This window comes from Lissotriton helveticus, chromosome 7, assembly GCF_964261635.1.
Source record: "Lissotriton helveticus chromosome 7, aLisHel1.1, whole genome shotgun sequence".
Lineage (NCBI taxonomy): Eukaryota > Metazoa > Chordata > Amphibia > Caudata > Salamandridae > Lissotriton > Lissotriton helveticus.
The window spans coordinates 1,684,418,237-1,684,433,652 of NC_136068.1; the positions used below are offsets into that span (position 1 = coordinate 1,684,418,237).

Consider the following 15,416-nt stretch of genomic DNA (forward strand, 5'->3'; position numbering starts at 1 on the left):
ACTTTCTTCTTTTGATACAGGGGTCCAAAACGAGGCAGTCCCTCTTGTTTGGACTTCACGTCAAACTGATGATGTTGATCCAGTTCCTGTTGAGTTGTTGCACCTTTGCCAGCATACTGATGCTCCCCTTCCACCGACATGAGAGTCCGATGAGTCCTGTAAAGAATGAGGAGTGTGCTGATCTAGGACTTGAAATCTATCAGGAAACTTAATTTTCATGCGATTGCACAAATCAGAAGTTCTGCAACAGCCTCCAAGCATTGCGCCACCTGTAAGCTCACAGCATCACCCTTAACTTTAGCAAGGATCATATCGCTTACAATATCGAACCACCTTGGCCCCATATTCATCTCGAACACGTTTATATCACGTAACGCAGACGGTCATTGAGGGAGTGCCGAAACACATTGAATAAACTGATTCAAACTCCTAACTCCAAGTGTTAAAATCAGCTAACTCGGGAACCAGGCCTTTAGATAAACTCATTGTCAGGATTCTGTATTTCTCTACAGGTGTGGTAATTGAAAAAACAGGTTAGAGTTGTCCAAATTTTTCAGCATGCCAATAAGGAAGTTTGTCCTTATTTTGGGGTTGCTTGCCCATTACTGAATTAATCATGACGGGACTGCTGATTACGCCACTTGGTCCTGGAGGTTGTGCAGCAACGCCAGGTGGTCCCACCTGGAAGTTGCGCTACACAAACCGAACAACAGCTCTCTGTATATGTATTATTGAAGTGTGTAATACGTGTAGCTCTGCGACTGGAACATTAAGATAATTTGGATGTGGGGCATACCAGCCAAAACGGGCCATGGGGCCCCATCAATTGACAAGGGGCCTAAACAAATCCGCAGTCACAGGGTGAGGAAGGGTGCCATTAAACCAAATAGTGTGTTGCCAAGCCATTAGCGGAACTTCAAGAGATTTATAGGGTCTAGAATTCTCCGGAAGGGAAGTAGCAGTATACTCGTGAAACAATGTATCTGTTCCATCGACTGCCAGAAATGTGACCCAAGAATAAAAGACCTCGAAGCTATAAGCTGCTTCCATTTCAACAACAAAAATAAGCGCAACACCAGCATCAGGGACTCTTTTTTGAGTCAAATATGCCGTGAGCGGTGCGCCGTAAGGTGGTGCTTTGGCAACCTCCAAAATCAATAGCAGAATAACAACTTATGAGTGTCAGCGTAATAATGGGTAAAAAGAAAAAGAAAGACCTTTTAAAATTTCACAATATAGGAGGTCACACCATCACAACCGTCTCCGGAAACAGAAGTGAGGGGTTTGTGGACAAGCACAAGCACTACTCAGGCGTCTCACAGATAAGTACCAGACCAAACGCTGGTGGCACCATGTTGTGGGGATTCTGCACATACACAGAACTATGCACAGGCATCAGTGCCCAAAATCCCAGAACCAACTAGCTATAGTGTCTTATTCATTCTCCTACATAATCATGAAGCTACAAATGATTGGACAGCCCAGAACACAACACTCCAGACTCTCTCAGGAATTGCAGTAGGAAGACATACCCTGTTGCTCATTCATCTGTACTTGTCCACAATAAGAATAGTCAGAGTCACTGATATCGTTTAAAATGTTTATTTTAACTATTGTGCTCTATAATGTAGTATACAAGCCACTACCAGCAGCAAAACGCATAAACCTAAAACAGTTAGCATTGTAGCAAGTCCATAGACTATAAAAGGGGAAATCATTGTATAGAGACAGTGGATAACAGACTATAAGGTCTAACCACCCTCCCCCTGACTAGAACAAGCTTTATAATATAAAAGACGATCTCTGGGCTTTGTAAGCAGACCACATACCTTATTGCCTAGACTGTAGTATTTACATCATAGGAACGGCAGAGCTCTTCTTGCTGGAAAGATCCCTCTCCAAGTGTGTGTTAAACCAACTTGCCATCCCATAATATCAAAGCATGGGTTTCCAGCATCTGCATCTGTGTAGCATGTTTTGTCTAAGTGCTCGGGACTGTTCATAACAGAATAACAAGGGGCATTGTTTATCGACCTTGCACATCGTGTTCAGACTAAAATTCAGGAACAGACAGAGAACGCAGAAAGCAGAAAGTTCTCACGTGAAAGGCACAGAGTCTGGCAAAATAAAGTCATGTAGTAATGAGTGCAAAAGCAGCATCATGGCAGCAGAGCTCATGCTAACTTAGCAATGTCGACAATGACCTTAACGGCTATACTACACCAAAGGATGCAAAGATGCCAAAAGACGTAGGGTGTAATTACGAGTTTGGTAGTACATACGACAGCCAAACCCGTGTTGGCATGGCGGCTACCGCCCCACCTAGGGTCCGACTGCCATATTACAACTTTGGCAGTCGGACCACCATGGGACCGCCGCAAACACTGTGGACCCATGATCCTTCAAAATTGGCTCATTGGTCAGGGACAGCAATATGCTGCTGGTGCCGTTGCAGTGTCACCAAGCATATTATGACTTTCCTGGCCTCCACAACTTTCATGGTGGTGATCCCGTTCTGAAAAGGGTGGCAGTCAAGAAGGTAAGAGAGCCCTACAGGCCCCCCTCAATGGATTCACCACAGTTTGTGTACAGCATGAATTGCAGAGTCTCTGCCTTGCAGGCACTTGCTTTGGCACTCCCTCAGTGCTGCAGTTTAAAGGCTCACTTATGAGCTGCACCGCTGCGGGACCGCCAAAGCACAGTCTGCCAGACCACAAGGAAACTCGTAACCTGGTGGGCGGCGGGTGAGTTTGGCAGTGTGGGAGTGGGGCGCTGGTGTGGCAGCCCACTCCCACACCCCCAAACTTGTAATCAGTCCCTAAGTATGATTCAATGCCTACTTCGCATTTGGTGTTTAAGTATTCTCTGGTGCGTGTGCACCACTGGAATTGTATTCATATGCTATGGCAGAGAATCTTAGGGCCTCAAATAGTTCCCGCTGTATTTTTAAAATTCTTAATACCCTGACAAACTCTGAGTGTTGTAAAAATGACATTCTGCCATCTCAAAGGCTCTGTGATAATCTTGCAAACTTTTTTCATGATAAAGTTGCCTCTATCATTGAGGAGCTGGGGAAGGCACCAGAGCCATCAATAGTTAGAATTGAACAGCTGGCCCTCACTAAGGACAAGGGTGAATTGACAGGGAATGATAGCACGAAGGAGGATGCCTTGGGGGGCCTTCCTGAATTTCCCCCTCTTCAGATTGAGGACTTCTGCAGGTCAACGGACAGTATTGTGTATGGCTCCCCCTTGGATCCATTGCCTTGTAAAATCTGGAAGGAATTCGGGGTAGAACTTTTCCCACTGCTGTGTAAGATCTGTAATCAGTCTCTTTCAGAAGGGGCGGTTCCTAGTCAGTGGAAGCAGGCGTTGGTAACGCCATTGCTTAAAAAAGCCTCCCTCGATCCAGAATGTCTGAAGAATTTTAGGCCAATATCTCTTCTCCCTTTCCCGGCCAAGGTAGTGGAACGGGTAGTGAGTGGCACACTGTTCGCACACCTGGAACAGGCTAAACATCTGGAGGAGGAGCAGTTCGGTTTTCGACCGGCTCATGGTACGGAGACGGCACTAGTGACCGTAATGGATGAGCTTCGGAGGCGGGCAGACAGGGGCCAGGCAGCAGTGTTGATTCTGCTGGACCTGTCTGCCGCCTTCGATACGGTCAACCATAACATCTTGTTGAGACGGGTGAGTGAGGTGGGAGTCATGGGAGTGGCCCTTAGATGGTTTCACTCCTTTCTCTCAGGGAGACAGCAAGCGGTGTCCCTTCCTCCTTACCAATCTGCCTTTACTCCTGTCTCACATGGGGTGCCTCAGGGCTCGGCCATCAGCCCCATTCTTTTTAATGTCTATTTGAGACCCCTGCTGACAATCCTCAAGCGCTATAACATCAAAGTCATCAATTACGCTGATGATACGCAACTTATGCTCTCCCTGGAGGGAGAGCAGTCCATCTCAGTAGAGGGGTTTCATAGATGTTTAGAGGATATGTCACAGTGGCGGAAGGAGAATTCCCTTCAGTTTAACATAGCTAAAACTGAACTGATGCATTTTGAGATGCATAGGAACACGGGAGGGCTGCCCATGAATCTGTGGCCCCCAGAGTTTCCCAACCCCGGCTTGCCGGTTAAAACAGTCCGTAACCTGGGGGTAACATTTGATTGTAACCTCTCCCTGGAGGCGCATGTGGGGAAGGTGGTGAGCTGCTGCCTGGCGATTATTCGCTCTTTGAGGAAGATTTTCCCTCTTTTACCCCATCAAGCCCGCGCCCTGATAGCACAGAGCACGATACTTAGTCGGGCTGACTATTGTAACGCTCTGCTTCTTGAGTCCCCTAAATTCCTGCTAGATAGGCTACAGCGGATACAATCTGCCACTGCTAAATTGGTATTAGGATGGTCAAAGAGGTCCTCTGCCTCTGGAGCACTGACGTAGCTGCACTGGCTCCCCGTGACACAGAGAATTAAATGTAAATCTCTGTGTCTAGTATTTAAAGCCCTGCATGGAAAAGGACCCATCTCTTTCCAGCAAAAGTTTGAGTAGTACGTTCCGGGCAGAGTGCTTCGCTCCTCGAGAGGCATGTCAATAAAAGTCCCACGTTTCAATAAAGTTAGAGCAGGGGGCAGATCGTTTGGGGTGGCAGCTGCCAGGCTGTGGAACACTTTACCTCTTAAACTGACGCAACACAAGGATCTCCTCGCGTTCAGAAAGAACCTAAAAACTTGGCTTTTCCCTAAGAACTAGGCCTGTGCATTAGCCCCCTTCCTGTGTTGATATGGTCTATGAGTTACTAGCGCCAAGATGTATGTCAGGTGGTAGCGCGCTTTAGAAATTGTATAAATAAATAAATAAATATGGCAGAAAAGAACTGACACATTCAGTGCCATGATGCAGAGCCACAATTAAGTGTATAAACAAGGAGAGAGGTAGGGAGTGGTAGAAAACACTCCTATTCCCCGGTTTTATCTGTTGACCAACGCAAGAGTGTGGTATGGTTATACAGGACCACACAAAGGAGCAAAAAAGGACAGAGAACCGGCCTCACTTAGGTAGGTTAGGAAGGCCCTCACTCACCACCTGGTGATGACATGCTTCATTATTGGGCCCCACTAAAGAGGCAGAGTGCCTCTTTAGTGTGCTTCGACGCCAGATCTACTGCGGAGCAGGACTTGTGAGTTAAGGCGTGCAGTGAAAGTAAAATAAATGGTGGTGAAGGGTATATAAAAAATGTCTAAGTGTAGCCAAAAAATGATTTATTGTATGGTCACTTAGGGCATTATTTAAAATTATGTGTTGGAAAGAACCTGCGAGAACCCTCTGACCGGACCCCGACGAGGGGGGTCCGGTCAGAGGGTTCTCGCAGGTACACAGCGGGTGCCTAGCGTCAAGGGCGGTGTGCCAAATACGCTTCCACCCCCCTCCCGTGACCCATGGTGTCCCCTCGCTACACCTTTTAAGTGCAGAAACCTAATGTTTAGAAGCCTCCTAAACCAGGAGTTACTAGGAGGATATGTTTTCTTCCTTTTTGCACTTTTTTCACCCCTTTTTTCACTTTCACGCCCCTAGCGCGTCCATACCACCAGGGTCTAGAACACTCCTATAGTCCTGATGAAAGCCTGGTAACTTTACACCGTTTCATAGGCAGAAGCATGTTGACTGACGTTAACTTTTGGAAATAACCACACAATTAATTGTGGACTACTTTCCAACACATAATTTTAAATATATGCCCTAAGTGACCATACAATAAATCATTTTTTGCCAAAACTTAGACATCTTTTATATACCCTTCACCACCATTTATTTTACTTTCACTGCACGCCTTAACTCACAAATCCTGCTCCGCAGTAGATCTGGCGTCGAAGCACACTAAAGAGGCACTCTGCCTTTTTAGTGGGGCTCAATGATGAAGCATGTCATCACCAGGTGGTGAGTGAGGGCCTTCCTAACCTACCTAAGTGAGGCCAGTTCTCTATCCTTTTTTGCTCCTTTGTGTGGTCCTGTATAACCATACAACACTCTTTTGTTGTTTAACAGAGCCACAATTAAGACAAAAAAAGTACACAGCTATCACTGCTATATAAGAGGTATGTGGCATGGAAGAAATGTGTGTCAACACAACCTTTAAGAAAATGCATGCCAGCTTAATGATATCACGCTAAAGAGTGATGCCACGCATTAAAGATCCTGATGCATAAAGAATACAAGCAAAGGGACAGTTATGGGCTGCCACCAGCATGCATGTTAAGGCCTAGGGGCAGTCATGAACACAGACAATAGTGGGAATCAAAGCACCCCATCTTACCTAAGTTTAAAAGATCAAGGCAAGTTGTGGCAATACGCAAGGCAGCAGTCCCGAATCCACAGTACCGCTGGCACATGTCACACAAACCTAAGCCTGGTTAAATTTAAGACACTGACCATGTGACAGAATTAAAACAAGTGTTGGCGCTAACTGAATGTGAATCTGAAGACCACATCATTTTTTAGACAATATAAGGGAGACCAAAAGAGAACTCACAGTGTGAGAATGCATCATTTCAATGTTTATGGAAAAACTGTACGAATTGAGAGTAACTGTTTTGAATATTGTTATCATATATAGAATACATAATAACAGAAAAAATAGTACTGTTTTTTTTAATACTGTATACAACATGCACCGCAAAATTCTAAGGTATATTGGTTTTGGTCTTGGTTCTCCATTTTGATGTTTCAAACTGCACTTGATTGTTTTATGTTTTGCACTGCTGTACTAGCCATTTCAGAGTTCTTGGCACCATAGTCAACGAAGATGGTGTCCAACTCTTATTGGTCTCTGTCCAGACCCAGCCTAATACTGCCAACCAAGATTCAAAGAAAGTACCTACCCCTCTGGGTCACAGGTGCCTTGTATCACTGAGGTTGAGATATCTCCATAACACAAACAGTCCATGTGTGATGGACAGGTAGGGATGTGAGGTGGGGCAATAAGGTGCAGGACATGGGAGAATTGCTAATATTTTAATTCAGATGAGCACTTTGACTACTTTTAAAACATAGTTGAGTGTAGATAATTAAAATCCAATATTTCTTTCATTTTCCCATAGCTATTCATCTACTAAAAATAGAGTTAGACAGAAATGACACATACAACAAAAAACAGATCTCCACAGCATGTGCATAGTTGTGTGCCTTTAAGCATGTTACATTTTCCAGATGAACTGAAGGAAACATCTCCTTTATGTTTATATCCGAAATGTGAAACTTTTGAAGATGTGTAAAACATTGGCACATGTTTGCAGTTTACTTACTGAAGTGTCAAACCTGGAAATATAAACACAAACAAACGTTTTCATTTATGTTGAGCACAGCCATGCAGCCTGTTGTTCCAACATGCGCGTCTGGGCAGGTTATACTTCGTTTTTCTAATTATAGCTGATTTACCAAAGTGTAACAAATGGCCTATTCAATACAAAACATGTTTTATTTTTAAGACAGAGCAGATTGAGCTGGGGCCTGATTACGAAGCCCCGGCATACCAGAGGTCAAACTTCAATTGTGGAGAGAATAAAGTAAAATAAAAATGCAGGTAGGACAAAATCATAGCTTTCTGACATCTTCACACTGAGGAGCAGGGTCAACTGACAACACAGGTTTTATTTTGTATGTTATGTAGGTCCTATAGAGGATTTAGGTGCCAAGATAGAAACCCTTGCACCTTGGAATTTGGATATGCTAGAGATGAAACTGTCTTGTTTCTTGTCAAACTTACAGTCTTCTCCCTGTTGCTGAGACCTGAAGCCGAAATTTAGATCATAAGTCTAAAGGCTTAATTCACAAAGCTAAACTTAGACCTAAAGTCTATGTTTACCTTTGCGAATCTGGCCCACGGACTCTTGGTCTAAAGTTAGACTTCTGGTCTAAGTTTACCTTTGTGATTTGGGGGTGAAGACTTGGTAGGGCTTGGTCTGCCATAAACAATGGACATCCATTTTACCATGTGTAATGGGAACATGAACAGTACATGCCTTGTGGGATTTTTGTACACATGGTTTAAACGTGTAAGTACTTTTCCATGTCTTCTTTATGTAGATAGGCACACTCTCGATTACAATTACATGGAGTTACCTGCATAGAAGTAATTTGTTCATGATGTCATTTGTGACGTCACAAGGATTACATCAAGAGTGTCTTCCATTTAAAAATCTACATTTTATTCCTCATCTATTAAAAAAAGATGTACATTATCTGGAAACTGTAGTTTCTAAATACTATACAGGACATGGGTCATAAAAATAAGAACACATAGTAAAACTTTGTACAGAGAAGCATCAATATGTTCTATATGACTGGCAACATATATTTTCCTCTGAATCACATTGCAGGTCGAAAAATGTCTTGTACCATTTCACAGCAAACGTATGAAGCATGTGAATTCTGGCTACCAAGAAATATTTGATGCTATTCCATTTCCAGATAAAACGAGGTAAGGAATTTTTTTTTTACTGCACAAAGAAGCTTTCTTTGTCTTTTGGTTTGCCAATATATATTGCGAGAAAGTGGTTATTGATTGCAGTGGAGTGTAATCCTCTTCAAGTCATAATGGCAGTATTCTTTACTAGGTTCAGTTAGGTCTCAATCATTTTAACCTGGGCACAACCCTTGGTAGCTGTAGCACAGAGCAGACAGGCTTAAGCAGACACTAATATTAGAGTACATTTTAATGAAGAAACAGACACCTAAACAACTAAAATGAGATAAAGGGAACCAGAGATATGAATTTCTAAATGTTTAAATAAAAACAGTCCCAAAAAGTGGTAAGTGGCAACAGTGGTCATCGTGTTGAACTAGATGGGTACACAGGCACGTGTTAAGGCCAATTGTGTTGTAGTGCAGGTTTAATATAGAAACTAAGGGTGTGATTACGATGGCAGAAGGCCCACCACTGTCAGCAATTTTCCCCCCACCACATTACGATGGCGGGGGAAATCACTTTCCGACCGTAGCGGATGCAAAAACCACCGGTCAATTGTACCGATTGCCTGGTGGAGCGGTGAGCATGCCTAATATGGTGGCAGTGCCTAGAATGCACCCTCCGCCAAATTACGAAGCTGGCTGTAACCAGCCTTTCCATGGTGGAAAAACAGCCATGGAAAGGCTGGTGGGATTTTTTTGGGAGTCTGTTGCGGGCCACCCTTGTGTTGGGGGGAGGTGGTGGTGCAATTGGGGGTCATTGCGGCGGGTGCAGCTGCCAGCCACTAGCTTGTGGGTGGGGGAGAATCTCTGACCAATAAGGAAAACAATTCCCCAGGGCAGCCCTACCCACTTTGACATAACTTTCTGGGGGTAGAATATACGCAATTCCACAATGCACTGCTTTGCATAAAACAAACATGGAAGAACCTTTTTTTCCCCTTGGCAGAGAACTGGGCACCCACCTGGTATGTCTAGGAAAAAGAGAAACTCCTCCTGCAAACATATATACCAGCATGGGTCAGGGAATGCCCCTTTGAAGCTTGTACAGATGCTGGGCACATCCCCCAGGCCACCCTTTCAGGAGTAGGTCAATCTTACTCCCACCCAAGGCCCTTTTGTTCTCTTTCCTGGGAGGCATTCAAACCTCCTAGGTGGAGGCGAAACAGGCTTCGAAGAGACAGCAGCAGATTAACTCAAAAAGGTTACTAGAGACTTTAGGCAAGAATAACATGAATTGCTAAGACCACCATTTCCTTAATAGTTATATCAAATCTGACTCATTAAAGTGAGTATGAATTATTAAGTGAGAAATAAGTAGTTAAAGTATGTTCCAGCCAATCCCAACCTGGAGTTAGTAATTATACGAATTATAGTTTAACCCAGTGTTAGTCAAGGGGAAAGCCAGTCCTTTAACAGTGAATAAACACTTTAGAGATTTTTCAATTCCAGGGGAGATAAAATTTAAAATACCCATGTCCTGCATATTAATATCATGCACCCTGCCATGTGGTCTTCCTTAGGGATGACTTATAGACATTAAAAATGAAATTTTAGGTATATCAAAAGAAAGATTTTGACAAGTTGAAATGGCAGTTCGAGAACTGCTCAGATAGGCTGCAGTGCACAGTGGCAGGTCTAGAGACAGGATTTCACTTGTCATTATAGTGGAGGCAGAATAAGTGCTGCAGTCCGCTAGTGAAATTCAATTCAATTCAATTATAATCTTTATTTCGGCCGAATCGAGCCATAAAAGATACATAAAAACACACATTACAATCAATTCTATTTAGATAATTTCTCCTCTTACAGATAGCATGGAAGATGTTTGGAAATCGTAACATTAAAAATCTAATTTAAATAAGCTAAAAAGGCATCTAATTAAAAGCACATAGAATCATACATTTAGAACAATTTGTAATCATGTCCTATTGCAAAAGCACTTTTAAAATCTGTAATACATGGACACAATAGCAGCAGCAATTTATAAGTAATTGCAATACACTTCCATCACTAATTTCTCTATAGGTTTAAGTCCTTACATCACGAATTTCATTAAAGATTCAGACCCATTTTTTTACGTAAAAAGCTTATTGCCATTAAGAATCTACTGATACCAAAAACTATCAGCTGCCTGGTATCAGTCTTAAGGATCCTTTCTGCTTTCTTATAGGAGCGCACACCCAAATTCCGACAAACAGGTATAATCCATCTTTTCCTAGCTACCTCGTAAAAAGGGCAGAAAAACGGGATATGAGCTTCATCTTCTTTTATATTACTCGTACATAAAGTGCATAAATCGCAGGTCTTTTCCTTACAAGAACTTATCCACCTAGCAACGGTCTGGTTTGTTTTCAAAGTACCATACCTTAACTTCATAAACAAAGTTTTAGCCAATGGTGGTTAAACCACGTCTAAAAACTGTTCAAAGTGAGGAGTATCTTTAAATACAAGGAAGCTGTTTGTCAGAGTTCCACCTGTATGATCATTGGAAATACTACTGTAAATATATGTCCAAAATACTGTTTTAAGTAGTTTTTTCGAATCTTGGGTCAATGTTGATGGATCTTCCCAAAACTGAATCAAGCTGATTCTTTTTAACCATGTGCGAACATGTTTTAACCAAACATTTGTAGTATTGCAATCTGTTCTCATTATTTCCTGAAGACCATTCTTATAATCATCTAGTTCTGGTGTACACCAGAGTCTTACCCACAGGGATAGCGGTCAGAGGATAGCATAATGGTCAGTGCGCTTCATATTTAGGTCCAACAGTACAGGTATTAATGGGGTACTTGTTGGCAATCTCAAGAGAGCCCTAAAAAACTTGTTTTCACTTATTGCGAAAACATTCTTACACATGGGCCCCCATATTTCTGCCCCATATAATGCCGCAGACTGTGCCTTAAACTTAAAAACCTCGAGTGCCGGAGATACTGCCTTGCTAATACTCTCTCCATGTTTTTTCACAATAGGCAATATATTGTTTTTTAATAGCATTTTGCTTTTTTCTAACTGGGTTTTTCACATTAACTTAGAATCCAATGAAACTCCCAAGTATGTAAAATTCTGTACAGCTTCTGTTTTTTCATTGTTTAACATTAAATTACCATAAAATGGTTTTGTGGGGATGTATGGCCATGTATTTGGTCGTATTTGTATTTATTTCAAGGCCCTTCCTATTGTAATATTGTTGGAATAAGTTTAAGAGAGATTGCAATCCGCTAGGGGTTTGGGATATTAGTATAGTGTCATCTGCGAATAAAAGGGCAGGAACCCTTTGTCCATTCAATTTAGGGGCGTCATTATTACAACCCTCCAGGTAAGATGGAATGTCATTAACCAACAGTGAAAACAGTATGGGCGCCAGCACGCATCCTTGGCGTACTCCCCTCTTGATTGGTATAGCTTTTGTTAAATCACCGTTTGGACTCCATCTCACTCTGGCAAAGTTATTATCATGCAACCTTATAATCTGTTGTAGGAGACAATCGGGGAACCCTATAGAATGCAACGACTCCCATAATAACTCACGCGGTATAAGATCAAAGGCAGCCCTAAGATCCACGAATGCCACATACAAATGTCCCTTCCTTAAACTAACATATTACCAACAAAGGCAACAAAATCTAAAAACCTGGTTTACAGTACTTATTCTTGATCTAAAACCCGCTTGAAACATCGTGAGAATATAATTTTCATCAATCCATGTATTCATACGAGCTAAAATATGCCTTGCATACATTTTTTGTAAAAAAAACATTAAACTGATAGGACGATAGTTCCCTGCATTATTCCTATCGCCCTTCTTAAAAATGAGTACGATTTCCTCTCCAGCTATCCGGCAAATGCGCCCCATGCCGCTAAAATATTACATAAATGATTAATATAAGGATCCCACACGTTAATTTCATGCTTATAAAGATCACCCGGAACCTTATCAAGTCAGGGTGCTTTTCCATTTTTAACTGCATTAATAGCTGCCACTGTCTCTTCCAATTCAAACTCCAAATTTTGAACGCTATCAATTAACAATGGTGTATCCTTGTCCGGGAGCCTAATATTATCAGGAGCACTATATAGTTTGGTGAAATGTTCAACCCACGTCATCTCATCAAGAAAGAAATCTCTAACCAATCCTCCTGAACGGTTCCCATTTGCCATCAATCTCCAGAACCCCACTTGGTCCTTATTCTTGGCTGCCATGAGCAAATCTGCCTAGCTTTCGTCGTCCCAATTTGACCGTGCCTTCTTTTGTACGACCTTATAATCTCTTCTGGCCTCCTTAATCTCAGTAGAGTCCTTCTTTTAATAATCTGGCCCTGCAATTTCGGCAGTCCTTGTCATACCAAGGTTTCCTGTTTGCCATAGTTTTAACATTTTTGGTTACTTTTCTTGGCATTCTTTTTACCAGTGGTGCTAATAATTCAAACAACCCATTTTGTAAATTTATAAAGGCATTCCCTTCGAATGGTGTACTCAAGTGTCTGGCAATTGTATCAGCCAGTAAGCTATAAATTCCTACTAACACCTCGCCATATTCCAAAATATGGGCCCATTTTCATGAACGACGATTGTTAGTAGCTGCAACCACATCATTACTTACATTGGGTGAGACACCTACTTCATTATTGTCCGCAAATGTAATAGACAATAAACCTCTGGAAGCCAATAATTCGAGCGGATAATGATCGCTCTCGATCCTCGGTATGATCTCTAAATCTTGTACGTAATTCCAGATATCAAGGGAGACCATGAAAAAATCAATTCTACTTTGGCAGTCATTCCTATTAACGGTAGGGACTTTTAGTGAGTCTGATGGCAATCTTCCATTGCAAGCCCTCAAACCATGTGTAGCTGTTAATCTCATGATTTGGACAGCTAATACGGTACAAGGGACTGGATTGGCATTGTTAACCATAGGAATATTATTGGCACTATCTTCATCCTCAAAAATATCACCAAGCCCTATAATAGGCTCAAAATTACAATTCAAATCACCACCTAGTATAATGTTTGGACTCTCATCCAAGCTATTCAGGAATGAGTCCAGTAATTAAATTATCGGTGACTCTTTGGATAGGGGGCCTGGTCTGTTATACACATTGAATAGGTATAGCACCCTTCCTTCCTTTGTATTTATCCGTATACCGAGTATGTCTAGTGAGTCAATATTTAATACTGTTATTCTAATCTCTAGGGTTACTTTCACCCATGTTACAAGGCCCCCCGAGGGTCTACCTGTGATAGATGGAACTGCATCCACATTGAATGTTTTATACCCCACTCTATGCGGGATTTTTAACGCCCAGGTTTCCTGTAAAAAACAAATATCGCTCGTTTCAATGTACTCGTTCCATTCAGGGTCACTGGTATTCTTCCTGAAACCCGCTATATTCCATGAAATGAGCCTTATTCCTGGGGAATTATTACCACACAAATCAATGGGGAATTCGTTTCGCAGAGTATTAATTAGACTCACATTGTCATCTATCGGAGCTGCTTTGTCGCCTACACTCAGTACAGTTTTTCCGATGGCCAGCCCATTCACATCCATATCTGACTCGCAGGTCATTAACACTTGGGTCTGTAATACAACTTCTAAGCCCACCTTTTCCCCTACCATTTCTGTTGGTGTCGGTAAGTTCTCTATTCCATTCACCAAACCCATTGACGAATTCAGTCAATCAACTGCTTCCAGGGATGAAAATTCCTGGAACCTGTTTGAGGTTTGAAGGGGGAAGGAGTTATCACATTGTTGGAATATTTCTTCCTCATCCGGTCTATAGAAGAACCCCAAGGGTAAGGCATGGATGTTAGTTTTCTGTGCCGGAATCTCTTCCTGTACTCTTAGGAGATTACGAACTATGTGGGGACGCCTGAAGTTTACAACTATACAGTTGCCTTCAGTGTCTTTCCTATGTATACCCACCCTACCCACCCTTTGCACCATTATAATTTCATTCATTTTATATGGGCTAAATCTTTTGTACCTCCTTGTTCCTTAGGTTTGCCCATGTTTATATTTGATTCTTCTTTAAGGCCGGAATGCCAGTTAGTATTAAAACATATGGACATGCAGCTGTGGGTAAATGTAATATATCATGATTGGGGGTCAAATCAGATTTACTTGTAGTGGGTGTTATTCCCCTAGAATTACAGGTTTCGGGGTGGCCTATTCTTTTGGCAACGTATTCCACCCCTCTATCATTTGAACTAATGGTCTTAGCTTGAAATTCGTCTTCTCTTCTGGGGTAAGTTCTCCCTCCACCATACCAGTGTTGGTCGTAGGGTCTGACCTAGATTGGGCGGTTGTAATTCCATCGGTGTTCACACCTTTGCCTTCAATAATTATACTATCCCTATATTCTGAGATTAGTTTAGCCCCTTCTACATTATTAACTCTCCCTTTCTCAATCATAATATAAAGTCTGTGCATAACCTGATTAATTTCAGCATTTTTATTATCTTTCAATTTGGCACCCAGACAATCATTTATTCTGGACTCGATAGAGTTTAAGGTAGTTTTAAAAATATCTGCGACAGTATCTTCTAAGTTATCAACCATATCATCTACTTTGTTCAAATGTATGGGCTATCAAATTCAGTTTGTGTTCCAAATGATTTACATAATGCCCCTGTACATTCTACTGGCTCTATATGCCCCTTTTTTGACACCCCTGATCGTCCAGATTCCCCAATTTTTTTAGTATTCCGTTTCCCTTGAGGTGAGTTTTTTTTAGCTTTTTTAATTATCGCTAGGCCCCCCTGTCTTAGCCCTCGGAGTCTAGTTGCTATAGATGGTGATGCCTGCTCTCCCTCATCAAGCTGCATATTAGCAATAGGAGTGCCATGTACTGGAATACTGCCTAGTAAAGGGGACGTCGGAGTGGTACAATTGTTCATTGACGTTTGCAACAAGGCTGACGGGTTTGGCTGGGCAAGTTCCTGGTATGTCGG

The 15,416-nt window shown here is 42.2% G+C and overlaps 1 protein-coding gene across 1 annotated transcript in view; it reads left to right on the forward strand.

The window, feature by feature from the left end:
• Positions 1-15,416, forward strand: part of LOC144767619 (putative methyltransferase DDB_G0268948) — a 495,479-nt gene that overhangs the window by 465,200 nt on the left and 14,863 nt on the right. The window contains exon 5 of the mRNA XM_078651026.1: positions 8,369-8,469. Within this exon, the coding sequence (XP_078507152.1) occupies positions 8,369-8,469 (101 nt within the window). The remainder of the gene's footprint in view (positions 1-8,368; positions 8,470-15,416) is intronic.